Below are 25,383 nucleotides of genomic sequence, written 5' to 3' on the forward strand. Positions count from 1 at the left end.
CGCTCTGTTGAGAGTGTCTGGTTTGTTTCTGAATCACTGATGCCCAGCCAGCAGGCGGCACAGAAGCAATTCCACTCAACTTCCTCACATCCTGGGATTCCCTTGAGTGGGACCCAGGCCAGCTCAGGGGAACAGCAAGAACAGTGGGGAGAGAGTCTGTGGATCAGGCAGTCACTCAACAAGCAGCAGTGCAGCACAGGCTGCTGAAGGATCTGAGGTGAGGTTCGTATATTAGAAAGATCCCTCTGGCAGCTGATATGGAAACTGGACTGGCTGACTTCCCCAGGCAAATCCTGCCACTCTAGGAAAGATATAAGGAGCCACAGAGAAATGAGGGCAGGGCTTTGGCATCAGGCAGGCCTGATTCCCATACAGCCATTACTTGATAACTGCATGACCTCAGAGGAGTGGCTCACAGGTCAGAGCCTCTATTTCCTCATCCCTGGAGTTAGTAAATGACACTTTTCCAGAAGATGGTGGACCTCTGCGAGATCACGTGTGCAGGGGCACCTGGTAGCGATGACAGCCCACCAGGAGGACAGCTCCTTTGTTTATTTTCCCAGCACCCCAGCACAATACACAGGGTCATTGGCAAAGGTGGGGTGAGGTGCTGGCTCTTCATTAGTGGCTGTGTTCTCTCTGCCCACAGTGGGACTCCATCAACGAGGTGGACGAGTCCTTCCAGCCCATCCACACCTACCAGGTGTGCAACGTCATGAGCCCCAACCAGAACAACTGGCTGCGCACGAGCTGGGTGCCCCGCGACGGCGCCCGCCGCGTCTATGCCGAGATCAAGTTTACCCTGCGTGACTGCAACAGCATGCCCGGTGTGCTGGGCACCTGCAAGGAGACCTTCAACCTCTACTACCTGGAGTCGGACCGCGACCTGGGAGCCAGCACGCAAGAAAGCCAGTTCCTCAAGATCGACACCATTGCGGCCGATGAGAGCTTCACAGGTGCCGACCTTGGTGTGCGGCGCCTCAAGCTCAACACGGAGGTGCGCGGCGTGGGTCCCCTCAGCAAGCGCGGCTTCTACCTGGCCTTCCAGGACATCGGTGCCTGCCTGGCCATCCTCTCTCTCCGCATCTACTATAAGAAGTGCCCCGCCATGGTGCGTAATCTGGCTGCCTTCTCGGAGGCGGTGACGGGGGCCGACTCGTCCTCACTGGTGGAGGTGCGGGGCCAGTGCGTGCGGCACTCCGAGGAGCGGGACACGCCCAAGATGTACTGCAGCGCGGAGGGCGAGTGGCTGGTGCCCATCGGCAAGTGCGTGTGCAGCGCAGGCTACGAGGAGCGGCGGGATGCCTGTGTGGGTGAGTGTACCATGGCCTGGGCAAGGGTCAGCCGGCAGCGGCGCTTGGTCTGGGCAGGGCTGCCAGGGTGGGCGGGGGCGGGGACATCAGAGCCCACAGGCACCTGGGTGGCCCCCGCAGCCCCTGGGAAGATGGATAAACCTCCAGTGTGCCTGCGTCAGCAAATACGCCGGGCCACCTGTGTCCCTATGTTGGGGAAGGATGTGGGAGCAAGAAGTTGGAGTGAGGCAGGGGGGAACAGACTCTGGCCAGGTGGTGTCTTCTGTGGCGGGTACAGCTAAAGGCACCTGTGCAATTGGGTATGCTATGGGTTCCTACCTGGTTTAGGGAATGATCCCACGGGCTAACTCAGGTCAGACATTGTTCTAAGCACTTTCTAAGTATTAACTCATTGAATCCTCACCACTACCTATGACCTAGGAACTACTGTTATCCTAGTTTTATAGATGAGGAGACAGACACAGCAAGGCAAAGCGTCTTGCCCAAGGTCACGCAGCTAGGAATGGCAGAGCTGTGATTTGAACTCAGAGTCTGGCTTCAGAATTGGTGCTCAAAACCACTGAACTTCTAACCTGTAGGGTGGAGGGAAGTGGGGCCGGGGCCCTGAATGAGCACAGTGAGGGGTATGAAGTCAGGAGCACCCAGGGAGTACAGTCTGTGTTGGGCCCATCCTTGAGGCCCTGCCCAAGGCCAGGCTGCCTCTGTTCAGGGAGAACTTATCAGCAGAGACCTGTGGGAGAAGACAGGCAAGGTTGTGGAGGAGGACAGTGAGCAGAGAGCCCTTGGGTCATGACTTAGGGCGGCACCTGTACCCATAGGTGCACTGTTGGGTTCCTGTGTCAGAGCAGGAGCAGGTCATGCAGACGGGGGAGCCTAGGCCCAGGTGGCACTCATGGCTGTATGCATGCATGGTTTGTGCACGTGTGCATGCGTGTATGTGTGTATGCATGGTGTGTGTGTGTACATGCATGGTGTGTGCGTGTGTACATGCATGTGTGTATGCATGGTGTGTGTGTATGCATGGTGTGTGCGTGTGTGCATGCATGTGTGTATGCATGGTGTGTGTGTGCATGTGTGCATGCATGGTGTGTGTGTGTGTATGCATGGTATGTGTCTGCATGGTGTGTATGTGTATGCATGCATGCTGTGTGTATGCATGGTGTGTGCATGTGTGCGTGCATGTTGGGGGAGGTCTGTGCAGCCAGGCACCCCAAGAGCAGGGAACACTAAGTGAGCTTGTGTGGACAAATATCAGGTGCCCAGCTGTTCCTGGTCTCTCGGTTTCTCTCTGTCCTTCTTTGGTCTTCCTAGTGGCTGGGCATATGGTGGCTTAGTCCCCGGGGCACAGTGAAGCCTGGCTGTTGAGCTCATTGGATCCCCTGGACTGAGAGGTGGAAGGGAGGGGGATGTTCCCATGCAAGGATCAGAGAGTCGAGAGCCTGTCCCCAGACACTCTTAGTGAAAACTGGAACAGGGCCCTTGTCAGCCACTGGGAATAGGCTCCTAGCCTTTTGCTGCTACATCACAGGCCCCAGGGCCACCGTGAGAGGGACCTTTAGTCTTCATCACCCATCCCTCTGCCCCTGGCAGGCAGGCAGGAAAGTCCTCTGAGTGCTAACAGGACTGGGCATGACATAGGCTGACAGCCTCAGGTGATAACAGGTGGGTATGCAGTCCAGCTGGCCCTACCTAGGAGCTGTCTTGCCCAGAGATCTCTGGGGCCAGGATCTCCCCTGCAGCCACCAGGCCCTTTCCAGCCCTTCCCAGAGACTCTCTGGTTTTCTTTTTCTTTTTTTTTTTTTTTTTTTTGAGACAGAGTTTTCGCTCTTGTTGCCCAGGCTGGAGTGCAATGGTGTGATCTCAGCTCAGCTCACTGTAACCTCCTCCTCCCGGGTTCAAGTGATTCTCCTGCCTCAGCCTCCCAAGTAGCTGAGATTACAGGTGCCCACCACCACGCCCAGCTAATTTTTGTATTTTTAGTAGAGACAAGATTTCACCATGTTGGCCAGGCCGGCCTCGAACTCCTGACCTCAAGTGATTCGCCTGCCTTGGCCTCCCAAAATGCTGGGATTATAGGCATGAGCTACCACGTCTGGCCCGATCTCTGGTTTTCTTAAGAAATCTTGTTTCACATCCCCAATTTCTATGAGTCTTCTCCTGTCCTGAGCTCTAAACCCCAAAGCACCTTCTGTGGCATTTGCCCATTTCTGGGTCTGTTCTGCCCCCTGCAGTCAGGTTTGCCAGGCTCCCAGGCCACCGGCCTTTCATGGTTCCTGTCACAGACAACCCTGTATGTCTCAGCTTTGCACTGGGGAAGAAAAACCACCCACACCAGTACTGCCTGCACAGCTTACAGCGGGCACATCCCATCCCAGCTCATTTGCTCATTACAGCAAAGCAGGTCTCACAATCCCATTTTACAGATGGGGAAGCTGAGGTGTAAGAGGTAGTATTACCTGCTTAGGCCTCACAGCTGGTCAGAGTTGCACCTGGAGCCTGAAGGCAGATCTGTGTTGCTTTGAGCCAGGTATAGGCTTTTCGCCTCTCCCTGGCCTGCCCCAGGCTGCTTGCCCTGCCAGATCTGCTCCAAACATCCCTTCATTCTAATGGGGATAATGAAGGACCTTAGTGATGATTTTTCATCTTCGCTGTTATATCAGTTGTCCATTCTGCTGAGCGTCTACTGTGTCCTGGCACTGGGGATACAGGTACAGGGAGTCTCTGCCTCTGGGGACTTTGCAGTTTCTTATCCTTACAACAGTCCTCTAAGCTAAGTGTTATAGTCCCATTTTACAGGTAAGAAAAACTGAGGCCCCTCAACTTAAGTAGCAAGGTAGTGATCTGATCCCAGGTTGCCTGACTCCGGCACCTTCAGTTGCTTCCTCTGTGCACAAAGCCCTCTGCGAAGCCCCGCTTCCCTCCTCCCTGGGGTAGCATTTAGATGGATGGTTAGTAACTGGTGCAGCTTAAGTCCTAAGAGTCTGGCTGGTTGTCCGGTGCATATGCACTCAGGGTCCGCCACCGTCCCCAACTCTGGATTTAGCCAGTGGGTACCAGCAGGCCAATCATTTGTCCCGGGTGCACTGAGCCACATCTGTCTGTAGGAAGGAGACCCGCCCTCCTGTCTTTCGGGTCAAGACCTCGCTTGGAGGTCTCAAGTAACACTGCAGTCTCCTTGTGTGGCAGAAGAGGGAAAGGGAGCCCAGAGGGATGTGTCTTGCCCAGCTTCCACAGCACATCAGGGGCAGGGCTCTGAGTGGAAACCCCAGGCCCTGAGTGGCAGGACCTTACGGGGCTGGGAGAGGCCAAGGACACACCCATTTCCTGGCACTGCTGCCACATTAATAACAAATACAAAGAAATGCCAAAGCAGGGTTAGGGAATTGCAGCATATTTTGAATTTTACATTTAAATCGTAATACAACATAATTATGCCAGTTGCAAGATAATTACAGGTTTTATAAAAAATATTAATTCATAGTGCACTGCAGGCAGTGAGATTTGGGAACGGAAAGCCCTTTTTAAGTTGCACAAGGAAAGACGTTTCTCAGCCCTGTTGGTGGCTTCTGTGGCTGTGTAACCTCATTTGAGAAGGGCAGCACGGGTCCCAAACTAAGGCCCTTCACAAATGGGATCCAGCCCCAAAAGCCCCGCCTGGCCCTCTTCCCACCCCTGGAGAAGCCCTTGACCTCTTTGGAGCTGTCCAGCCCCTTGGTGGATGGCCTAGGGCAAAGGAGGGGCTGGGAGCAGAGTGGGGTGCCTTTCCTGCTCTGTCTCTCAGATGTTTTATGCAAGTTGGACTGCCCCTGCCCAGCCTGAGGGGGTCTTGAGGAGACCTGCTGAGGTCCAGGGGCCCCTGCCTGGTTTGAGGACATCCTGATTCCTTTTGGGCTATTCTTTCAGCAAACAGTTAAAGAGAGGAAGGGCACAGAGTTGGGGGGGAGGGGCGGTCCCAGCTCACCCAGCCCTGAGCTCTTGTCCTTCTAGTGACAGGAGCAGGGGTCAGGAGCCTGAGACCCACAGCAGGGGTCAGACCCCCTTCGACAGCTGCCCTCCCTGCCTTGGGTTTTGCTCTCAGAAGGTGGCCGGGCAGCATCTGATTTTGCAGAAGACAGCATGGTCCGGGAAAAGGGACCCACCAGGTCACATGGCTCTTTAGAGGCCTTGCTTAGATTGCACTCAGGCCTCAGAGACCCGTGGAAAAATGTCAGAGCCGTGTGGGGCTTGTCCAGTTTACCATTGGGGAACTGGAGGCCCCGAGAAGTGAAGCGACTAGCCCCAGGGCACACAGCGAGGGGTGGTTGATAGAATCACATCTCCCGACTCCCTGCCTGGAGAAAGCTCCTCACACTCCACAGCTCCTGACCCAGTGACCTCCCTATACCAGGCTGCACTTCCCAGCATACCCCACACACCCCGGTTCACCCCAGAAAGGGGAAGGGCCCCTCAGTGCATCACCCAACGGAGCAGCAGCCCAGAGCCTGAAGTCCTAGTTGCTGTCCTTCCTGTCACCTGGACGCAGCATATAAATCACCCTTTGAGGCCCTAATCATCTTTCTATAAATATCAGAGTCTCATTTCAGAGGGGAGCAGGAACGAGAGCTCTTCTGCCTTCCCGACTGTGTTTAAAATCTGATTTAGAATTAATTTCCTTTGGTTGTCCACGGTGGACACCTTATTTGTCAAATCTCCAGCTCCTTTCGGGGGAGAGCAGAGAGGTGGCTGGGGCCGCAGGAAGCTGCTGGCCTGACAGGCAGCCTGGGCAAGGTGCCCTCGGCAGGGGCAGGAGCCCCTCCTGGCTTGGGGCCCGATACCCAGGCAGGCGCAGGCTCCGGAAGCATCCTGGGTCGACAGGCAGGGCCGGGCCCCAGCCCAGAGCTGCTCCATCTGTCTCAGCCATTAATTCCCGGCCCAGCCTCCAGGTCCCGGGGCTCCCTGAGGCCTGGTGATTAGTATTCTTATTAAAGATTATTTTATTTTCATTGCGTGGATTAATCTGGCCTTGACACGTTATAGCCATATGGGTATTAGCTGAGCGTGTGAGAACTGCCGACGGGTAAGCCACAGCGGTGCCACCATCTCTCAGCTCTGGGACAGTGCTGGGAGGATGGGGACGGGGAAGGCCACAGCTCGGAGGGCTCCCCAGCCCGGCTGCACGTCCCAGCTCCACTGGGAACCTGGGGCAAGGCATTCAGCCTCCCTGAGCCTCTGTTTCCTCTTCTGTCGAACAATTATAAGAGTTCCAACTACATCAAATTGTTATGACAACAAGTGCAGGGCACTGCTCTGGCCTGAATTTACACGTCTTCGCTCATGTCATCCTCGCCGTCTCCCTCTAAGGCAGGTAGAATTACGATCTCCACCTTACAGACGAGGAAACAGACTTCCAGCAACTTGCCTGATGTCACCGAGCTCAGACAAAGGGGATTAGGCGAGGACAGGAACCCAGGCACCGCAGCCGAGCCGCTGCTCGGGCCTGATGAGGACCAGGTGAGCCCTGGCTGGAGTGGGTCAGAGACTTGAAGGGCAGGCCGCCGTACGGGCTTCCCTCAGGCCCCGCGTCACACCGTGAGACCTTGCCTGTCTGTCTCCCAACGCCCTGGAAGCTCCCTGAGAGCAGGCCCAGCTCTTACTTCTCTCGGGTCCATAGTAGAAGCTCAATACATGTTGGGGAAAATAATAAATGAGGGAGGGAAGAAGCACAGGGTCTCCGAGATGCTAATCGCTGTGGATCGGATCATTACAGTGAAGATTACTGTCATTCGGTTTAACAACAGGTTCAACAAATATCTGCTGACAAAATGCAAAGCCCTCTTCTGATGATGCCACCTGCAGCGGCCCCCAGGACTCAGAAGGAGCCTGAGTCCCAGGCTGTGTCCCAGGACTGAGCCTCCTGGGAGGCTTCTGGGAAGAGGAGGCAATATCACGACGTGTCAATCAAGACTCCCCAGGACTCCGGGCTCCCAGCCCTGAGCTCAGCCCCCAGGCGGGCCTGAGCCCTCTTGGGGTCCTCTGGAGGGGAAGGAAAGATGTCGCAAGACTGGGGTGTGTTTCCCCCAACCCTGCAACTTACAAGGCCTTTCTGGCTCTGCAGCCTTCTAGAATATGAAGCAACTTCAGGGTGTTACCATGTCTCCTGACTCCAGGTTTTCTCTCAAGTTTGTAGAATTTTATAAATTAACCCGATTTTAGCTTTTATAATAGAGATATGATCAACATCCAGAGAAGAAACGCTCTGCAGTGGCGTGATGTCTTTGTAAATGAAGCTTCTCTCAGGCACCGAGTTTTTCAGAACAGGATTTAGTGGCGAGAGAACTGCAGTGAGCTTCCCGGTGGCCCCTGTTGCAAAGGACTTCAGTTCCACGGACGGAGCCGGGAGCTGCCTGGCAGGGTGGCATTTGGTCCACCCGAACCTCTGGGGTCTCTGCCCAGAGCAGATAATGGTGGGATCCACTCAATTGGAAAACTTCTGCCTGGGATTTAACAGCATCTGCCGGGGCCGGCACTGGACAGGTTCTGGGATGTTGAGATGAGGAAGGCAGCCCTACTCTGTTCACAGGATCTGCCTACAAGGGCCTGCCAGTCTGGAGGGAGAGTCAGACTCAGATAAGTCAGTACAGCTATAGTGTTGCAGGTGGTAAGGCCAAGCAGGGGCTGCAGAAGCCTGGCGGGGAATGGTCGTTTCTGTGTGGTGTGTGTGTGTGTGTGTGTGTGTGTGTGTGTGTGTGTGTGTGTCTAGAGGTCCAGAAGGGACAGTCAAAATGAACCTTAAAAAAGGAGTTCCGTAGGTAGACAAAGGAGAAAAGGCATCCCAGGAAGAGGGCGCAGCACGTGCAAAGGCCCCGAAGCAGGAATCAGCCTGCTGGGCGTGGGCATCGGGCAGTGCTTTACTTTGGCCTAAGGATGGGGGTGAGGGGCAGCACTAAAGGAGGCTGCCAGTGGGTTTTGGTTGGGCAGGGAGGGATCTGAATGCCAGGTTGCATTGTCTAAGCCCTGGGGAGCCTGTAAGGCGTGAAACAGGCAGCGACTGAGTGAGATGTGCATTTGAGAGATTCCCTTAACCCAGAATATTCCCCTCCCTGCACAGTTGACCCGTTCTTCTTTTTTTTCCTTTTGAAACAGAGTCTTGCTCTGTCGCCAGGCACCAGGCTGGAGTGCAGTGGTGCGATCTTGGCTCACTGCAACTTCTGCCTCCCGGGTTCAAGCAATTCTCCTGCCTCAGCCTCCCGAGTAGCTGGAACTACAGGCGTGCAGCACCACGCTCAGCTAATTTTTGTATTTTTTAGTAGAGACAGGGTTTCACCATGTTGGCCAGGATGGTCTCGATCTCTTGATCTTGGCCTCCCAAAGTGCTGGGATTACAGGTATGAGCCACCATGCCCGGCCAATCCATTCTTATTCTTTAGGCCACAACTCAAATATCTCCTCCTCCGGGAAGTAGCTCCTCCCACCATTTACCCTTCCTCCACCTTAGCCCCCTTATTCTCTCCCTCCCTCCTAGAGGTGATCACAGCTGAGAGCCAGAGGCTCTGGTTCACAGCCCTCCGAGGCCCAAACAGGCCTGGTCTGGAGTCCCACTCATGAGCAGTGGTTGACTGAAGGCACGATCACCTAGGCAGCTGGGGTGGGGAGGCAGAGCCGAAGGCTGAGTCTGAAGGCTGATGTGGGTGACAGGCGAGATAGGATGTGGCAGCGGCTGGAGAGGGGCAGTCCCAGCCACAGTGACAGTGACAGCGTGGGCCCAGGAGGGGAGGAGCCTGCACTTCTTGGATAGTCAGCCTCCCTCAGGGAGCTTATAAAACAGATCCCAAGGTACTGGCCCTGGCTCTTCTAACCCAGCTGTCTGAGGTGGGGCCAGGAATCTGTGCTTTTATGGAGGTGGCTCCGTGTCTGCCCATATTTGGGAAGCCAGGGTCTTACCACCTGTGCCCCCTTTCCAGTTGCCTTCCTAGCATCCCCATCCCTGGCCTGCTTCCTAATCCCACCCAAGTCACTCCTGGGCATTTGATCCTCAGCCCCAGGGCCCTGTCCCCTAGGCTGGTGTCCTGCCTAAGGACCAGTGTCCCATGAAGGGCAGAAGGACAGCATCTCCACCCCTAAAGCTGGAGACAGGGCCTGGGTGGAGGGATGAGTTGGAGGAGGGCAGGGAATTTGGAGAAGCTCAGGGGTGGGGCTGACTTTGAGACTGGGACTCCCACATCAGGGTCTTAACTTCAGCTCAGCCCTGACCTGCTATGCAACCCTGTGAGACGCAGTCCCCCTGTACACTTCAGTTCTGCCACCTGCAAATGAGGGCGGCACTGGACGGTGCTAAAGATATACACCTCTGTCCCTCCAGGGGACCTCCCAGGAAGCTGAGGGCCACAGTTCGAGCTGTCCCCAAGGCCTGCCAGGGTGCTCCCGCTGGCTCACGTGCAGCCGCTTCTCCTCCACAGCCTGCGAGCTGGGCTTCTACAAGTCAGCCCCTGGGGACCAGCTGTGCGCCCGCTGCCCTCCCCACAGCCACTCCGCAGCCCCAGCCGCCCAAGCCTGCCGCTGTGACCTCAGCTACTACCGAGCAGCCCTGGACCCGCCGTCCTCAGCCTGCACCCGTGAGTACCACTCCCAGATGGCAGCACCCTTGAGCCCAAGACTGGGCCAGGCCCCTGTGCTTTGTCTTGCAGGACTCAGAGAGCCAGTTTTCTGCTGGTGGGGCAGGGGTAGGTGGACCAGCAGAGCCACCTGAGCTCAGTCTTGGGTCGGGGTCCGAGGGTGACTCTAAACTCCTCCATGGTGAGATCTAGACCTCTCTGGTCTTGCAGTCTCTGTCATGTGTCATCTGCCCTGGAGGGCAGAATGGAGCTGGCCTCACATCCCTCCCCACACTGGGCAGTTTTCGTCAACATCTGATCTAGCGGTGATGCCGATGTCTTCACCAGGTGGGCAGGCTAGGGTGCTCGCCTGTGCAGAGAGGGTGGGGGTTAGAGCAGCAACCCCTCCATCACCATCATCTTTGATGAACTTGCTGGAACTGCTGAATACTGGGAACTGCCTTCAGTGTGTATGGTGTGTGTGCATGCACATGGAGTTGGCATGTCTGATTCTGTGTGTGCCACGGGACCCCTGCAGTGAGTGTGTGGCTTCGTGTGTCTGTATGGGCAGCTGCTCTTACAGGCGATGGCTGTGTCGTGTTTGGATGCCTGCGTGTAAATGTGTGATGTGTACTTGAGCTCACATGTATAAAGGATTCGTCACATATATTAAGGATTCTTAGGAGAAGGGGTGTGTGTGTGTGGGGTGTGTGTACATCTGGGTACCTGAAGGGGACTCAGAAGTCCTTGTAAAGCTTGAACGAGGGTGTCTTGTGAGCTTAGCACGTGTGTGTGCCCATGTGCACACCTGGCCCTGCAGGGATGCGTGTGCCTGGAGAGGGTGCGGCAGTGCGTGCACGTGCCCTACGTACCTGAAGGTAGGGGAGGGAGTCTGCGCTCGTGCCTGCAGGGCTGCGTGACTGTCCTACCTCTGCTGATGCAGCGCCTGAGTTCCCTCCTCTTATCTGTCCTGATAGGCCACTCACACTCCCATCCCAGGCCTGGGGAGAGGCCACAGCCCGCTCAGCCCAGCCAGTTACCAACCCTGGGCTCTTGTGGTGGGGCAAGAGGCACTTCAGAGTGTTCTGGTTTTGCTCTGAATCTGCCCAAGCCTCGCCCCTGCCTCCCACTCCCATGCATCCATCACCACCCAGCCCCAGCCTCGCTGCACATGGCAGGTGAGGGCCCAGATACACCCATGCCTACACGCACGTGCCCACCCTCCTCCACTGCCCCACCCAGATCTGAGCATGTTCCCCATGTGGGACCTGTTGGGGCAGAAAAGGTGGCCGGATGTGATGTGGTGCCAGCGTGGGCTCCTCAGGCAAGGCGAGTCCGGCTCCAGGTCATGGACACTCGGCGTGAAGCTAGCTGGACCCTAGTTTCTTTCCAATCCCACAGCTCAGTTTAGGTTCTGGAAAGCTTAAGATCATAAAGACTAAGCTTTTAGTATTCTGTACCCTTCAGATGTTGAAGCTCTCTTCTCTTCAGACCGTACGATTCTGTTCCAAGACCTTACAATTCTATTTTCTGAAGATCTAAGATTCTCTGCCTAGGATTCCGAGAGCTGGAATTTTGAGGCCAGGAGTCCCCACAGACCCCCATGCCCTCCTGGCTCAAATCCCCATCCCAGCCCCCTGGCCCCCAGCCCCACATCCTGGTCCGCTCAACCAAGGGGTCACCCCTCTCTCTCCAAAGGCTGTGTTGCCCGGACAGAGGCTCCCATGCCCCGGGTGGGGGAGGGGTTGCTTGGCGCACACAGCCATGGGGATACATGGTGGCCTTCTGGAGGCCTCCACTTAGTTCCACCATGTGTGCTTGGTGGCGTTTTACATCAGATCCGGCACAGAGGGGTCAAGGAATGGATGTGGCTGCAAATACCTGGGTTGCTTACACATGGGGTGGCTGTGGTGGGTGCCCCTGGGACTGTGCAGTCACTCTCTGGCTCCGGGTGAGCACTGGGACACCCAGACCCTGGGATTACAGTGGTCCTGATGGGCTGGGGGGACAGGGTCCCAGGGTTCTGTGCCCAGACCCTGACACTGTGGCCCAGTCTGATGGCAGAGGCATAACCTCTGCCCTCGAGGAGGCTCCAGAAGATGGAATAGATATGACCTTATCCTTAAGGAGCCCTAAATATGATGGGGAGACCTTCCCTTCCCCAGGTCTGACGATAGGAAGATGGGACAACCCAAATAGACAGCCTCTGCCCCATCTGTCACCCTCTGCCCTCAGGGCCACCCTCGGCACCCGTGAACCTCATCTCCAGTGTGAATGGGACATCGGTGACTCTGGAGTGGGCCCCTCCCCTGGACCCAGGTGGCCGCAGTGACATCACCTACAATGCCGTGTGCCGCCGCTGCCCCTGGGCACTCAGCCGCTGCGAGGCGTGCGGGAGCGGCACTCGCTTTGTGCCCCAGCAGACAAGCCTGGTGCAGGCCAGCCTGCTGGTGGCCAACCTGCTGGCCCACATGAACTACTCCTTCTGGATTGAGGCCGTCAATGGCGTGTCCGACCTGAGCCCCGAGCCCCGCCGGGCCGCCGTGGTCAACATCACCACGAACCAGGCAGGTAGGCGGAGAAGCTCCGTCCCGCAGCTTCCTGGTCCCCCAGCTTTCCCTGCCCCAGACCCGTTCAGGGATCAGAGCTCTGCCAGGGATGTGCTGTGGAACTTTAGACAAGTGCCTGCCTCTCTGGCCCTGCCCTCCTCCTCACCAGGACCCAGAGCTGGAGGCTCTTCAGGCCCTTAGAAAAGTGGAACACGTTCTATAAGTAAGAGAAATCCCAAAAGCTCAGAGGTAGGCTGGTGTGGTGGTCATAAGCCTGGGTTCCAGAACTTTCCCTCTCTGCGCCTCTGTTTCCTCCCTGGTGCAATGGGAATAATAGTACCTGCCTGAGGTCCTCTCAGGAGGCTTAAATGAGAGGAATGAAATTGCTTAGCCCAGCACCTGGCCCGTGGTAAATGCTCAATAAATGTCATTAAAAAATAAAATCACTCTGATGATCATTTTCCAGAACAGCTGCTACAGCTGCCCCTGGGATAGACTTGGCTGCACTGGCTTGGACCACAGTCATTTCTCTCTCCGTTTCTGGCCAGTTGGTGGGCTGAATTCACCCCCGGAACCTCTTTCTTCCCAAACTCTGGAAGATCCTGCCTGTCAAGTAAAAGCCTGACCCAAGAGCCCATCCTGGCAGCTTCCTGTTAGCAGCCACCCTCACCTGTGCCCAGGACCCTCAGCCCCCACCCACCATCTCCTCCCCAAACCACGCAGCCCTGGTCCCGCAGACACTACCCCTACCACGTTACAGAGGAAGAAACTGAGGTCTGAGGCCAGGCACGGTGGCTCACGCCTGCAATCCCAGCACTTTGGGAGGCTGAGACTGGCAGATCACGAGGTCAAGAGATTGAGACCATCCTGGCCAACATGGTGAAACCCCATCTCTACTAAAAATATAAAAATTAGCTCGGTCTGGTGGCAGGCACCTGTAGTCCCAGCTACTCAGGAGGCTGAAGTAGGAGAATCGCTTGAACCCAAGAGGTGGAGGTTGCAGTGAACCAAGATTGCACCACTGCACTCCAGCCTGGTGATAAAGAGAGATTCCGTCTCAAAAAAGAAAAAAAAGAAACTGAGGTCTGGAGAGCCACCCAGGGCCATCTGACATAGGAAGTGGCAGAGGCAGGGCTCAAACCCAGGTCTGTGTCACTCCCAAGAGAAGCAAGTTGCCCCAACTCTGAATGCCGCTCCCTGCTGCCGGCGCTTCACCCCTTCAGAAGATTCCCTCATCCCACAGCCCTCATGGAGCACTCACTAAATGCCAAGCAAGGCACCAGGTGCTGGCAACACAGAGTGACCTACGTGCCCCGTGGTAGAGCCCAGCCCTGGCCCACCTGTCTCTAGCCACCTGAGGGCCCTGGCAGGATGAAAGAGCAAACTAAACCCCTCCCTGGAACTTCCCTTCCGGCCACCAGACCATTACTCTTCCTATGAGAACCTCTCTGCCCGAGCCTGGCAGATCTACTTTCTCTCCCCTGCGGGCCTTCTCTGAGTCTTTCCTCGCCTCTCCCCAGAAATCAGCACCCTCATGTGGCCACATCCATGAGCGCCTCTCGCCCTTTCATTTCCTCCTCCTGGGAACACTTTTCTCTTGCTTCTGTGTCCCAGCCCACCCCACTTCCCAGGGACCTGTGCAGCCTGTCCTTCTCCATCTTTGTAGCCTCACCTCCTCTAAATGGCCTCTAAAGGTCATGGGTCCCTGGGAATGTCCTGTGTACCCAGGTCCATCTTTTCTGGGGGATGGTATCAGGGCTCACAACTTTGAATTCCACCTTAGTGCTGACAACCCCCAACTCACGTCACCAGCGCAGACCTCTCCCCTGGGACCCAGCTGCCCACTCCCGTCTCCATGCGGACGTGCGAAAAACAACTCCACCACACCTGCCCCCGCCCCACCCTAGGACATGGTGCTCCCAAACCCAAGCTGTCATTCTTGATGCTCATGCATGCCACATCCATGCTCCTGGAAGCCCCAGGGGCCTCCCTTCAAAATGACCAACTGACTCCCAGCCCGCACGAGTCCATGCCTGGACCACCACGGGAGCCCCTGTTGCCTAACCCCCATGAGACAGTCTCCAAGCACTCCTGAGTGAGCTTTACAGATAGAAGTGAGGGCCTGGTGCGGTAGCTCATGCCTGTAATCCCAGCATTTTGGGAGGCCAAGGCAGGAGGATCGCTTGAGACCAGGAGTTTGAGACCAGCCTGGGCAACATGGCGAGACCCATCTCTACAAAAAAAACCTTTTTTTTTTTTGAGTCAACGTTTCACTCTGTCACCCATGCTGGAGTGCAGTGGCACAATCACGGCTTGCTGCAGTCTTGACCTCCAGAGTCCAAGTGATCCTCCCACCTCAGCCCCCCAAGTAGCTGACCTAAGGCACACACCCCCATGCCCAGCTGATTTTTTCATTTTTGTAGAGATGGGGTCTCCCTATATTGCCCGGGCTGATCTGAAACTCCTGGGCTCAAGTGAACCTCCTGCCTCAGCCCCCCAAAGTGCTGGGACTACAGGCATGAGCCACTGTGCTCAGCCCCCAAAAATTTTTTTAATGAAAATATGTGAGATCAAGATATCCTCAAAGCTCAGACTGAGTGCACATGCAGTTCAGACACTCTCAGGCCCGGTGTGGACCCACATGGCTTCGCCCCTGCCCAGCTCTCTAGAGCACCTCTCTCCCTGGCTCACTCTCTTCCGGCCACGCTGGCCTCTGGTGCTCCTCCTCGATCACGCTAGGTCCTTCCCTGCTGCTAGACGGTGGCCTGGCTTCTCCTTCGGAATGACTTGCTCTTCCCCTGACATTCCCATGCCTGGCTCCTGTGCCCTGGAAGCTCCCCCGACCACCCCTGCTGAAAAGGCCCAGTGCCTTCCGGGCCCTGAGGGGCCTTCTCCATCACAGCACCCTCTTCCTGCCTTTCCCAGCATCAAAAAAGCCCCATTCTCCTGTTTATTGGACTCCTTGTCTCCTTTCCTGGGACAGAAGCTCCTTGAGGGCTGCCTTGGGCACCGCAGTGATCCTGGCTCCTAGTCCGGTGCCCAGCATATGATAGGCCCTCAGGAGCCTAGAGGATCAAGCGACAGCTCTGAGAAAACGGGGACTGTGCTCAAAGACCACCTGCTCCTGCCTGCGCCTCGGCCCTTCTCCCTCACCATCGCCTCTCCTCTATAACCGACTCCTCCCTGGAGCCCTCCTGGACGCAAAGCCCATTCCCCTCCCGCTCTGAGCCCTGGTCTCACTCTGTCCGCCCCCATCCCACAGCACATCCTGCCTTGGTTTTTAAGAGACACACCTTGTGTGTCTCTTGCAAACAGTGGCCTCATCGCATCTTTCCCTCCCCCTGGCAGGTAGTGCTCACTAGCTTCACTTAATAAAAGGGGACCTGGTGTCCACAGACAGCAAGTGACTTACCCAGGGTCCCAGCTAGCAAAGGAGGGGGCCGAGTCCCGAACCCACGCTTGGCTCCCAGACTGACGGGCTTTCTCTGGACCACACCCTTCCAGTGCAACTCTGGAGCTGCTGCTTAATTTATCATGCCAGACTCAGCAGCATTTATTGGGCACCTAGTGTGTGCAGTCCCTGCCCTCAGGGAGATCCAGTTGTGCTGGGGATGCCCAGACATGAGGGGAGACTTGGTCACGTGGGGCAGAGAGTCAGAACTCAGGGTGAGCAGAGGGGAGGAGGAGGCCTGAGGGCTGGAGGGGCAGGGGGGACAGGGCAGTTCCGTCCGTTTGGCATTGGCTGTGTCTGACGCCTCCCAGCACACTCCCCTCCAGGCTGAGGGCACCTGAGCCAGGAGGGAGGGGTGCATGAAGAAAGGTGTGGGTGACTCCGTCAAAGAGGGTGGGGTGGGTGGGCGACCAAGTGTGACTGGGAGAATACTTGGGGCTCAGCTCATCCCCTTCCCTCAGCATCCAGAGCCATCCCAGCTACGCCCCCCAAACCCAGGCAGTGAGGGGCCAGTTTCTCCATTCTTCCCACACTTATTTCTCCTGAATTTCCGCCTTCCTCAAGTTCTCCCAGGCAGCTGGTCCACACTGGGTCCTGGGTTGGGGCAGGAGGCTCAGACCTCTTCTTGGCCAAGCCATCCCCAGCATCCCAGACCAAGCCAGGCCACGCCGACCCCAGGGGACTGACCCCAAGTGGCCACCAGTGATTTGTTGGGGAGAACTGGAGGATGCTGGCTGTCCTGGGACTGGGGCAGGACCGTCAGGAAGCTGAGCAGGGCTGGAACCAGAATTCCCGGGTGGAGCCTGGGAAGGAGTGGGAGAGAGGCCACCCCTTGTCTCCCGTTGGCCCTTCTGACGGGTTCGGCTGCCCCAGCCCCGTCCCAGGTGGTGGTGATCCGGCAGGAGCGGGCGGGGCAGACCAGTGTCTCACTGCTGTGGCAGGAGCCCGAGCAGCCCAACGGCATCATCCTGGAGTATGAGATCAAGTACTACGAGAAGGTACCGAGGGCAGGATGCGGCGGGAGGGGCTGGGCCAGCGGGGCAGGGCCCACTGACCAGCGTCCCGTGGCAGGACAAGGAGATGCAGAGCTACTCCACCCTCAAGGCCGTCACCACCAGAGCCACCGTCTCCGGCCTGAAGCCGGGCACGCGCTACGTGTTCCAGGTCCGAGCTCGCACCTCGGCGGGCTGCGGCCGCTTCAGCCAGGCCATGGAGGTGGAGACCGGGAAACCCCGTGAGTGCAGGGAGGGGGTGGATGTGGGTGCAGAGCAGCCCAGGCACCAGGACCCCAGGTTGGAGGGGGAGGTGGCCGAGGAGAATGCTAGTGCAGGCCGAGCTGGTGCCAATGCAGGATTTCTGTTTTCTTGCCCTGCCAAGTGGTGCTGTTGGAGTTTTTTCTTTTTCTTTCTTTTTTTTTTTTTTAGAGACGGAGTTTACTCTGCCACTCTGACTGGAGTGCAGTGGTGTGATCTTGGCTCACTGCAGCCTCTGCCTCCTGGGTTCAAGGGATTCCTCCTGCCTCAGCCTCCAGAGTAGCTGGGATTACAGGTTCAAAACACCACACCTAACTAATTTTTTTTTTTTAGATAGAGTCTTGCTCCATTGCCCAGGCTGGAGTGTAGTGGCACGATCTCTGCTCACTGCAACCTCTGCCTCCTGGGTTCAAGCGATTCTCCTGACTCAGCCTCCTGAGTAGCTGGGATTACAGGCACCTGCCACTGTGGCTGGCTAATTTTCGTATTTTTAGTAGAGATGGGGTTTGACTATCTTGGCCAGGCTGGTCTCAAACTCCTGACCTGGTGATCCACTCTCCTGACCTTGTAATCCACTTGCCTCAGCCTCCCAAAGTGCTGGGATTACAGGCATGAGCCACTGCGCCCAGCCTAATTTTTGCATATCTAATAGAAATGGGGTTTCACCGTGTTGACCAGGCTGGTCTTGAACTCCTGACCTCAGGTGATCTGCCTGCCTTGGCCTCCCAACGTGCTGGGATTATAGGCATGAACCACCACACCTGGCCTCTGTTGGCATTTTCACAGGTGAAAAACAGGCTCAGAGAAGGGTGGTTGCCTGCCTAAGGTGGCAGAGCTGGTGACAGCCCCCCTCCTCACACACGCGCACACACACACACACACACACACACACACACACACACACACGGGCTGGTACTGAGATCAGGGTCTGGGACAAGCAGCATCAGCCTCACCCGGGCACTTAACAAAAATTCGAATTCCCAATCCTTACCCCAGCCCTTCAGAAACCCTGTGGGTGGGGCCCAGCCATTTGGGTTTTCACAAGCCCTCGGTGATCCCCAGGCACTGCCACATTTGGGACCCTCTGATTTTGAGGCTGTCCCTTTCACTCTCCTCCTGCCCCAATCTCCAGCCTGAGTCAGGTCTCCCATCTGAGCAACTGCCGCATGGGGGAGCTAGGGCAGAGCTTGTGACCGCCTACCTGGCCCTCCCTGGGCGTCTGACTCCCTGGCGTCTGAGTGCCTCTGGTGCTCATAGGCCTGGCACCCCCTCGAGACCACCCAGATGGGAATCCTGAGCCCTCCATCCTATTTACTGTGTGGCCTCAAGTCAATTCCTCAAGTTCTCTGAGCCTCAGCTTTCCATCTGAAAACTGAAGACAGTGCTGGAGTCTCCCTGGAAGGGACGAGGGCAGGGTTTACTGAGGCTGGAAGGTACAGCTCTCAGCACACTCCATGTCACCACTGTCAGGTAGCAAGAAGGACAGGGGTTTATCGGCTCAGAGGACATGTGATTCTCCCCCTGTCCCACAGTCCCAGGAAGCAGCAGCACCAGCATTAGGAAGCTGGCAGCCAGGTCTCAAGGGCTTGAAGAGGAAGCTTAGTAGAGGGTGGGGTGGGAGCAGAGGAGGAGCTGGCCTACACCCTGACTCTGGGCTGGCTCCCCACTGGCCCCAGGGTCCCAGCCAGGCAGGCTTCTCAGGCTGCCAGAGCCCTGGGCCCAAGGTCAGGGCTAAGAGTCTGGTCTCCTGACCCTGGCTTTCCCTGCAGGGCCCCGCTATGACACCAGGACCATCGTCTGGATCTGCCTGACGCTCATCACAGGCCTGGTGGTGCTTCTGCTCCTGCTCATCTGCAAGAAGAGGTGGGTGGTCTGGCCCAGCCTCCTCCAGCCCCTCCTTTCAAGTACCGTGCTTCCCACCTGCTCCCGGCCCCACCGAGCCGGTGGTCCCCATGTGCCTGGGGCTGGCTCACTTACAAACACATCACCTCATTTAACCCAATGACATGCCAGTAATGTAGAGATTCTGACCTCACTTTGCAGGTGAGTAAATTGGGGATCAGAGAGGTTAGGCTTCTTGCCAAAATCACACAGCTGATAGTCGCCAGAGCTGGGACGTGAGCCTCAGTCTGTCAAACTAAAGCTCATACTCTCAGTTACCTCCTTTCCACTCCGTTCCGGAGGGAGGTGGAGGCAGGATAGTCTGTGAGCTTGGGATCCCAGACACAGAATTGTAAGGATCATTAATTGATGGAGAGATACTGGCCCAGGAAAGGGAGGGGCTTGCCAAGGCCACCCAGCCGAGTTGGCCGCAGAAGCCCCATCTCCCAATGCCCCCACCCAGGGTGCTTTCACATAACACGGGGCTAGCAGCATCGTAGACTTTGCCAAGAGGGTCAGGTGGACTTGAGAACATTTTGAGGATCCCACCGTGCTTGTGACCATCATAGCTGTCACAGTTTAGCTGGGTGGAGAGCCTGAGCTCAGGGACTCTCCCCTGCAGACTTTGTAAGGAGCAGGAACTGACCTGTCAGAAGAAGGGGCATGAAAAGAGACGCCATGATTTGTCCCCTGGTTGGGGTCAGGTCCTGGGCTAGGGATGGCCTGGCCTCAGGCAGGGCGGTGCCCTCCTCCACAGGCACTGTGGCTACAGCAAGGCCTTTCAGGACTCGGATGAGGAGAAGATGCACTACCAGAATGGACAGGGTGAGTGCAGGGCCCAGAGGCCTAGGGCAGAGGGAGGGTCACAGGGGGACCCAGTGTGAGACTGGGGTGGTGCAGGTGGGAAGAAGGAAGGTGCCCAGTGAAGAGACCAGAGCCCCAGAGACAGACTCCAGGATGTCACAGAGACCTGGTGCCCCAGAGAGCAGTGCCGCTCACCCCTCTGGGGCTCTCAGACTCCATTCAGGATGCTAGAGACCCTCTCTCCAAGGAAGGGCACACATCTGTATGTGATTTTGGCAGGGAGGTTCACATACTCTCGGACAAGAACCCTTACTATGGAGGGAGTTTCAGGATCCTGTAGAGATCCCAGGAAACAAGGCATATCTGGGACCACCTCCCTCCATGCCCCACCCCGTGCACATGGCAGACGGTAGCTTCAAGCATGTCGCTGATTCACACCAGGCCCGGGCGCGGCCTCGGATTCCTCTGAACTATTTTTTTAATTAATTAATTAATTAATTTATTTATTTATCTATCTATCCTGAGATGGAGTCTCACTCTGTCACCCAGGCTGGAGTGCAGTGGCTCAGTCTCAGCTCACTGCAACCTCTGCCTCCGGAGTTCAAGAGATTCTCCTGCCTCAGCCTCCCCAGTAGCTGGGACTACAGGCATACGCCACCATGCCCAGCTGATTATTGTATTTTCAGTACAGATGGGGTTTCACCATGTTGGCCAGGCTGGTCTCCAACTCCTGACCTCAAGTGATCTGCCCACCTCGGCCTCCTAAAGTGCTGGGATTCTAGGCGTGAGCCACTGTGCCGGCCAGAAACTATTTTCAATGAATCAAAGTTGACCCTTGTGGCAAAAACTTATTTTTGCTACATCCCTACCCCAGAACAATTTAGAAAGATCTCAAGGACTGTAAAAGTGACCCCAGAAAATGACAGACATGCCCAGAACTCACTGGAGACTCCATAGCCCCATAGAAACTCCAGAGCGACTCCATAGAGACCCCACTTCCACTTGGGAAGTACTTAAGGGGCGCGTGCTGTTTGCTACCACATCTAGAGATTGCCAGAGACATCCCTCACCCCACCCCAGACCCATCCCAGGCCCAGGGAATGCCGGCAGAGAGAAATCCCTCCTGGACCCCACTGAAGGCTCTTCTCCCGCCCCTCAGCACCCCCACCTGTCTTCCTGCCCCTGCACCACCCCCCGGGAAAGCTCCCAGAGCCCCAGTGCTATGCGGAACCCCACACCTATGAGGAGCCAGGCCGGGCGGGCCGCAGTTTCACCCGGGAAATCGAGGCCTCCAGGATCCACATCGAGAAAATCATCGGCTCTGGTAAGTCTCAGGGGTTGTGAGGGCAGAGACAGCATGGGACAAGGTGGTGGTGGGGTTACCCAGGGGGTACAAGGGCCTGGGAGGTTGGGGGAGTCTGAGGGTCCCACTGCCCTCCCCCACCTGCCCCTCTCGGGGGTCTGCAGGAGAGTCGGGGGAAGTCTGCTACGGGAGGCTGCGGGTGCCAGGGCAGCGGGATGTGCCCGTGGCAATTAAGGCCCTCAAAGCCGGCTACACGGAGAGACAGCGGCGGGACTTCCTGAGCGAGGCATCCATCATGGGGCAATTCGACCACCCCAACATCATCCGCCTCGAGGGTGTCGTCACCCGAGGTAGGTGCCAGGCAGGGACAGCCTCACCCTGCAGTGCCCCTCCTGCCTGGACAGGCCTCTGCGTCTGTCCCCTCATCCATCCTGCTCTGCCCCGCCTGACCCTGTCCTGTTGGCTCAGGTCCCCAGATGACTAGGGGTGCCCAGAGCCTGAGACCCCAGTGGAAACCCAAGGCACCCTGGGGCTTCAAGTGCTGGCACAGGCCCTGGGATGGCGGTATGCTCCTGGGGTCTCTGATCAACAGCCCTGAGCCCCAAACCAAGAGCCACCCTCTCCCCACCGCCCGCCCCAGGCCGCCTGGCGATGATCGTGACGGAGTACATGGAGAACGGTTCTCTGGATGCCTTCCTGAGGGTGTGTCCCGCCCCTGCCTTTTGCATGGCTTGGGGAGAGGGTCCAGTTTGGGTGTTGGGAGATAGTGCGAAGCCCTCTAGCCCCCCTCCCTGGCTTGGACATCACGGCAGGCCTGGGGGACCGGAGGCAGGTATAAGGAGGATGTCTTTGAGATCAGCCAGTCAATCGAACTGCCTTTTCGCCCCCATCGCATGAAAGTCCCTTTGTTCCACGGGGTCCCGCCGCCCTGCACACAAGCTGAGGGGGTGCTCCTGTGGGAATCCAGGCCCCACCCAGTTGGGAGGCATCCTGGCTGTGGGGGAGATGGCTGGATTCCCAGCTCCTACCCTGCTTTTTTTGCTGGGTGCCCTTAGTCACAGAGCTTAACCTCTCTGGGCCTCCATCTCTCTTTCCACAAAATGGTTAAGCAGTCGTTGCAGCCCCATCTACCTGGCAGGGTCGCTGTGAGGGTAAATGAGACCGTGAGACTTACCCTTAACTGCAAGGTGCTTCAGAAGCAGTGAAGCTCTTGGTAAATTGCGACTCAACTCGAGAGCATCATGCAGATGGGAGGGGTTCCTGTTCACAGCCCAGGCGCCTCGCTGGGCCTTCCTGAAGCCCAAGCCATGTCCCCCTGCAGACCCATGATGGGCAGTTCAGCATCATGCAGCTGCTGGGCATGCTCAGAGGCGTGGGTGCCGGCATGCGCTACCTCTCAGACCTGGGCTACATCCACCGAGACCTGGCCGCCCGCAACGTCCTGGTGGACAGCAACCTGGTCTGCAAGGTGTCAGACTTTGGGCTCTCACGGGTGCTGGAGGATGACCCCGATGCTGCCTATACCACCACGGTGCGTAGCCCACACTCCTTCCTGCTAGATGGAGGGGCGGGGAGGGATGCCGGGGGCACCCAGGACCCGACAGCTCTTCTGCACGAACTTGAATGAAGTTGGCAGTTTCCGGGTGGCCCCCAAACCTGGGGCACACCCTGTTTCTCCTCTTCATGCCAGTGCCTTTCCCTGGGAAATGGGAACAGCCTTGCCTGCCTTTCCTCTGTCACTGAGAGGACCGGGGAGACCCCAGGGCTGGTCCCCATGGCCACTCACTCACCAGGAGACTGGGAATCTACCTGAATCGTAGCCAGACTCCACATCTGTCTCTAGAGTTTGCCTAAACACCAGCTGTTTTCAAATGTGTTCTGTGGAGATTTGGGCTTCTCTAGAGGTGCCTTAGGGGCAGCCTTAAAGGCAGGAGCTGAGTGTGCAGGGGGACAGTTTCCACCCCAGCTCCAACAGGACCCCTCCCTTAGCCTCTGTCCCACAGCCTCTGAGTAAGGTTTTGAATGGAGGAAGGATCCTGTGGCAATGAAAGAAGGAAGGAAGGGAGTGAGGGATTGAGTGCAGAGAGGGAGGGAGGAAAGAAGGCAGGGGGAAGGAAGGCAGGAAGGAAGGAAGGGAAGGAGGGAAGGAGGGAAGGAAGGAGGGAGAGAGGAAAGAAGGAAGGGAAGGAGGGAAGGAGGAAGGCAGGAGAGAGGGTGGGAAGAAGGAAGGAAGGAAGTAGATAGGAGGGAAGGAAGGATGGAGATAGGGAAGGATGGAAGGAGGGAGGGAAGGGAGAGAGGAAGGGAAAGAAGAAAGGAGGGAATGAAGGAAGGAGAAAAGAGGGAAGGGGAGGGGAGGAGAGAGAAGAGGAAGGGAGGGAAGGGAGGAAGGGAAGGAAGGACAGAGAGAAAAAGGGAGGGAGGGAAGGAGGGAAAAGGAAGGAAGGAGGGAGAGAGAGGAAAGAAGGAAGGGAAGGAGGGAAGAAGGAAGGGAGGAGAGAGGGAGGGAAGAAGGAAGGAAGGAAGTAGATAGGAGGGAAGGAAGGAAGGATGGAGATAGGGAAGGATGGAAGGAGGGAGGGAAGGGAGACAGGAAGGGAAAGAAGGAAGGAGGGAATGAAGGAAGGAGGAAAGAAGAGGGAAGGGGAGGGGAGGAGAGAGAAGAGGAAGGGAGGGAAGGGAGGAAGGGAAGGAAGGACAGAGAGAAAAAGGGAGGGAGGGAAGGAGGGAAAAAGGAAGGAAGGAGGAAGAAAGGGAGAGAGAGAAAGGAGGAAGGGAAGGAGGAAGGAAGGAAAAGGGAAGGAAGGAGAGGAGGAAAGGAAGGACATAGGGAAAGAAGGAGGGAAGAGAGAGGAGGAAGGGAGTGGGGGAGGAAGGGAGAGAGAGAGGGAAGGAAGAAGGAAGAAAGGAGAGAAGGAGGGAGGAAGGAAGGAGGGAAGAAAGGGAGGAAGAAGGGAAGAGAGGAAAGAAGGATGGAAGGAAGGAAGGAGGGAAAGAAGGGAGGAAGAAAAGGGCAGGGAGGAGAAAGGAAGAAGGGAGCGGGGGAAGAGAAGGAAGAGGAAGAGTTAGAAAGTGACGAGGCCGCGTCCCTGTGGCTCCTCGGCTTGTGACTGGTGCTGGCAGAGCACCTGCTGTGTCCGACGCCCTCACTCCTTCCTCCCTCTTCACAGCGGCTCTCAAGGGGCCTCCCTCAGGACAGGCGCTCTGGGAAGGTAGGGGCTGTGTTGCCCCTCTGGACTGGGAAACGGGACCCCAGTCTTCTGATCTCTGACTTGGAGGGCTCGGGGGACTCCCTGCCAGGCCAGGGCAGCCCCTGGACCCTTGTGTGTCCATCGCAGGGTGGGAAGATCCCCATCCGCTGGACGGCCCCAGAGGCCATTGCCTTCCGCACCTTCTCCTCGGCCAGCGACGTGTGGAGCTTCGGCGTGGTCATGTGGGAAGTGCTGGCCTACGGGGAGCGGCCCTACTGGAACATGACCAACCGGGACGTGAGTGCGGGGCCCTGGTGGGACCGGCCTCAGACAGTGGGGTCTCAGGGTCGGGGGAGGAACAGCTGAGCCCAGCGCCACATCCCCTGCAGGTCATCAGCTCTGTAGAGGAGGGGTACCGCCTGCCTGCGCCCATGGGCTGCCCCCGTGCCCTGCACCAGCTCATGCTTGACTGCTGGCACAAGGACCGGGCACAGCGGCCTCGCTTCTCCCAGATCGTCAGTGTCCTCGACGCGCTGATCCGCAGCCCCGAGAGCCTCAGGGCCACCGCCACTGTCAGCAGGTGCCTGGCACCCACCCAGCTCCGTTGAGGCCTGGCTGCCTCCCAGCATCGCCCCAGGCCTGTCCTGGGGACAGTTCGTCCCTGACCCCTGGAGCAGACCCAGCCTGGGCCCCCAACCCCTGCCCTGCCTGGCCCCTTCCTCAGCCTGCTTCTTCCAGGGGTCCAGCCTCCCGAACCCTCTGCCTACTGCTGAGCCAATATGGAGGCTGAGGGTGACCACAGACCCAGCAGGCCACTTACCACAGGCCCCTGTGCCTCAGGTGCCCACCCCCTGCCTTCGCCCGGAGCTGCTTTGACCTCCGAGGTGGCAGTGGTGGTGGCGGAGGCCTCACTGTGGGGGACTGGCTGGACTCCATCCGCATGGGCCGGTACCGAGACCACTTTGCTGCAGGCGGCTACTCCTCTCTGGGCATGGTGCTACGCATGAACGCCCAGTGAGTGACGGCTGGGGGCCCATGCAGGTGGGTGGGTGCAGGGGCAGGGAACCA

The 25,383-nt window shown here is 57.3% G+C and overlaps 1 protein-coding gene across 1 annotated transcript in view; it reads left to right on the forward strand.

Moving 5' to 3' along the window:
- EPHA8 (EPH receptor A8) overlaps positions 1–25,383 on the forward strand; it is a 39,329-nt gene that overhangs the window by 11,855 nt on the left and 2,091 nt on the right. The window contains exons 3-16 of the mRNA XM_064363740.1: positions 650–1,313; positions 9,749–9,904; positions 12,119–12,454; positions 16,757–16,881; positions 16,955–17,117; positions 18,906–18,999; positions 19,775–19,842; positions 20,981–21,145; positions 21,289–21,474; positions 21,765–21,826; positions 22,446–22,655; positions 24,463–24,612; positions 24,705–24,895; positions 25,156–25,329. Coding sequence (XP_064219810.1) covers positions 650–1,313; positions 9,749–9,904; positions 12,119–12,454; positions 16,757–16,881; positions 16,955–17,117; positions 18,906–18,999; positions 19,775–19,842; positions 20,981–21,145; positions 21,289–21,474; positions 21,765–21,826; positions 22,446–22,655; positions 24,463–24,612; positions 24,705–24,895; positions 25,156–25,329 — 2,744 coding nt within the window. The remainder of the gene's footprint in view (positions 1–649; positions 1,314–9,748; positions 9,905–12,118; positions 12,455–16,756; positions 16,882–16,954; positions 17,118–18,905; positions 19,000–19,774; positions 19,843–20,980; positions 21,146–21,288; positions 21,475–21,764; positions 21,827–22,445; positions 22,656–24,462; positions 24,613–24,704; positions 24,896–25,155; positions 25,330–25,383) is intronic.

The sequence above is a fragment of the Aotus nancymaae genome, unplaced genomic scaffold, assembly GCF_030222135.1.
Source record: "Aotus nancymaae isolate 86718 unplaced genomic scaffold, 86718_ANA_hifiasm-v0.15.2.pri h1tg000053l, whole genome shotgun sequence".
NCBI classification, from domain to species: Eukaryota; Metazoa; Chordata; class Mammalia; order Primates; family Aotidae; genus Aotus; species Aotus nancymaae.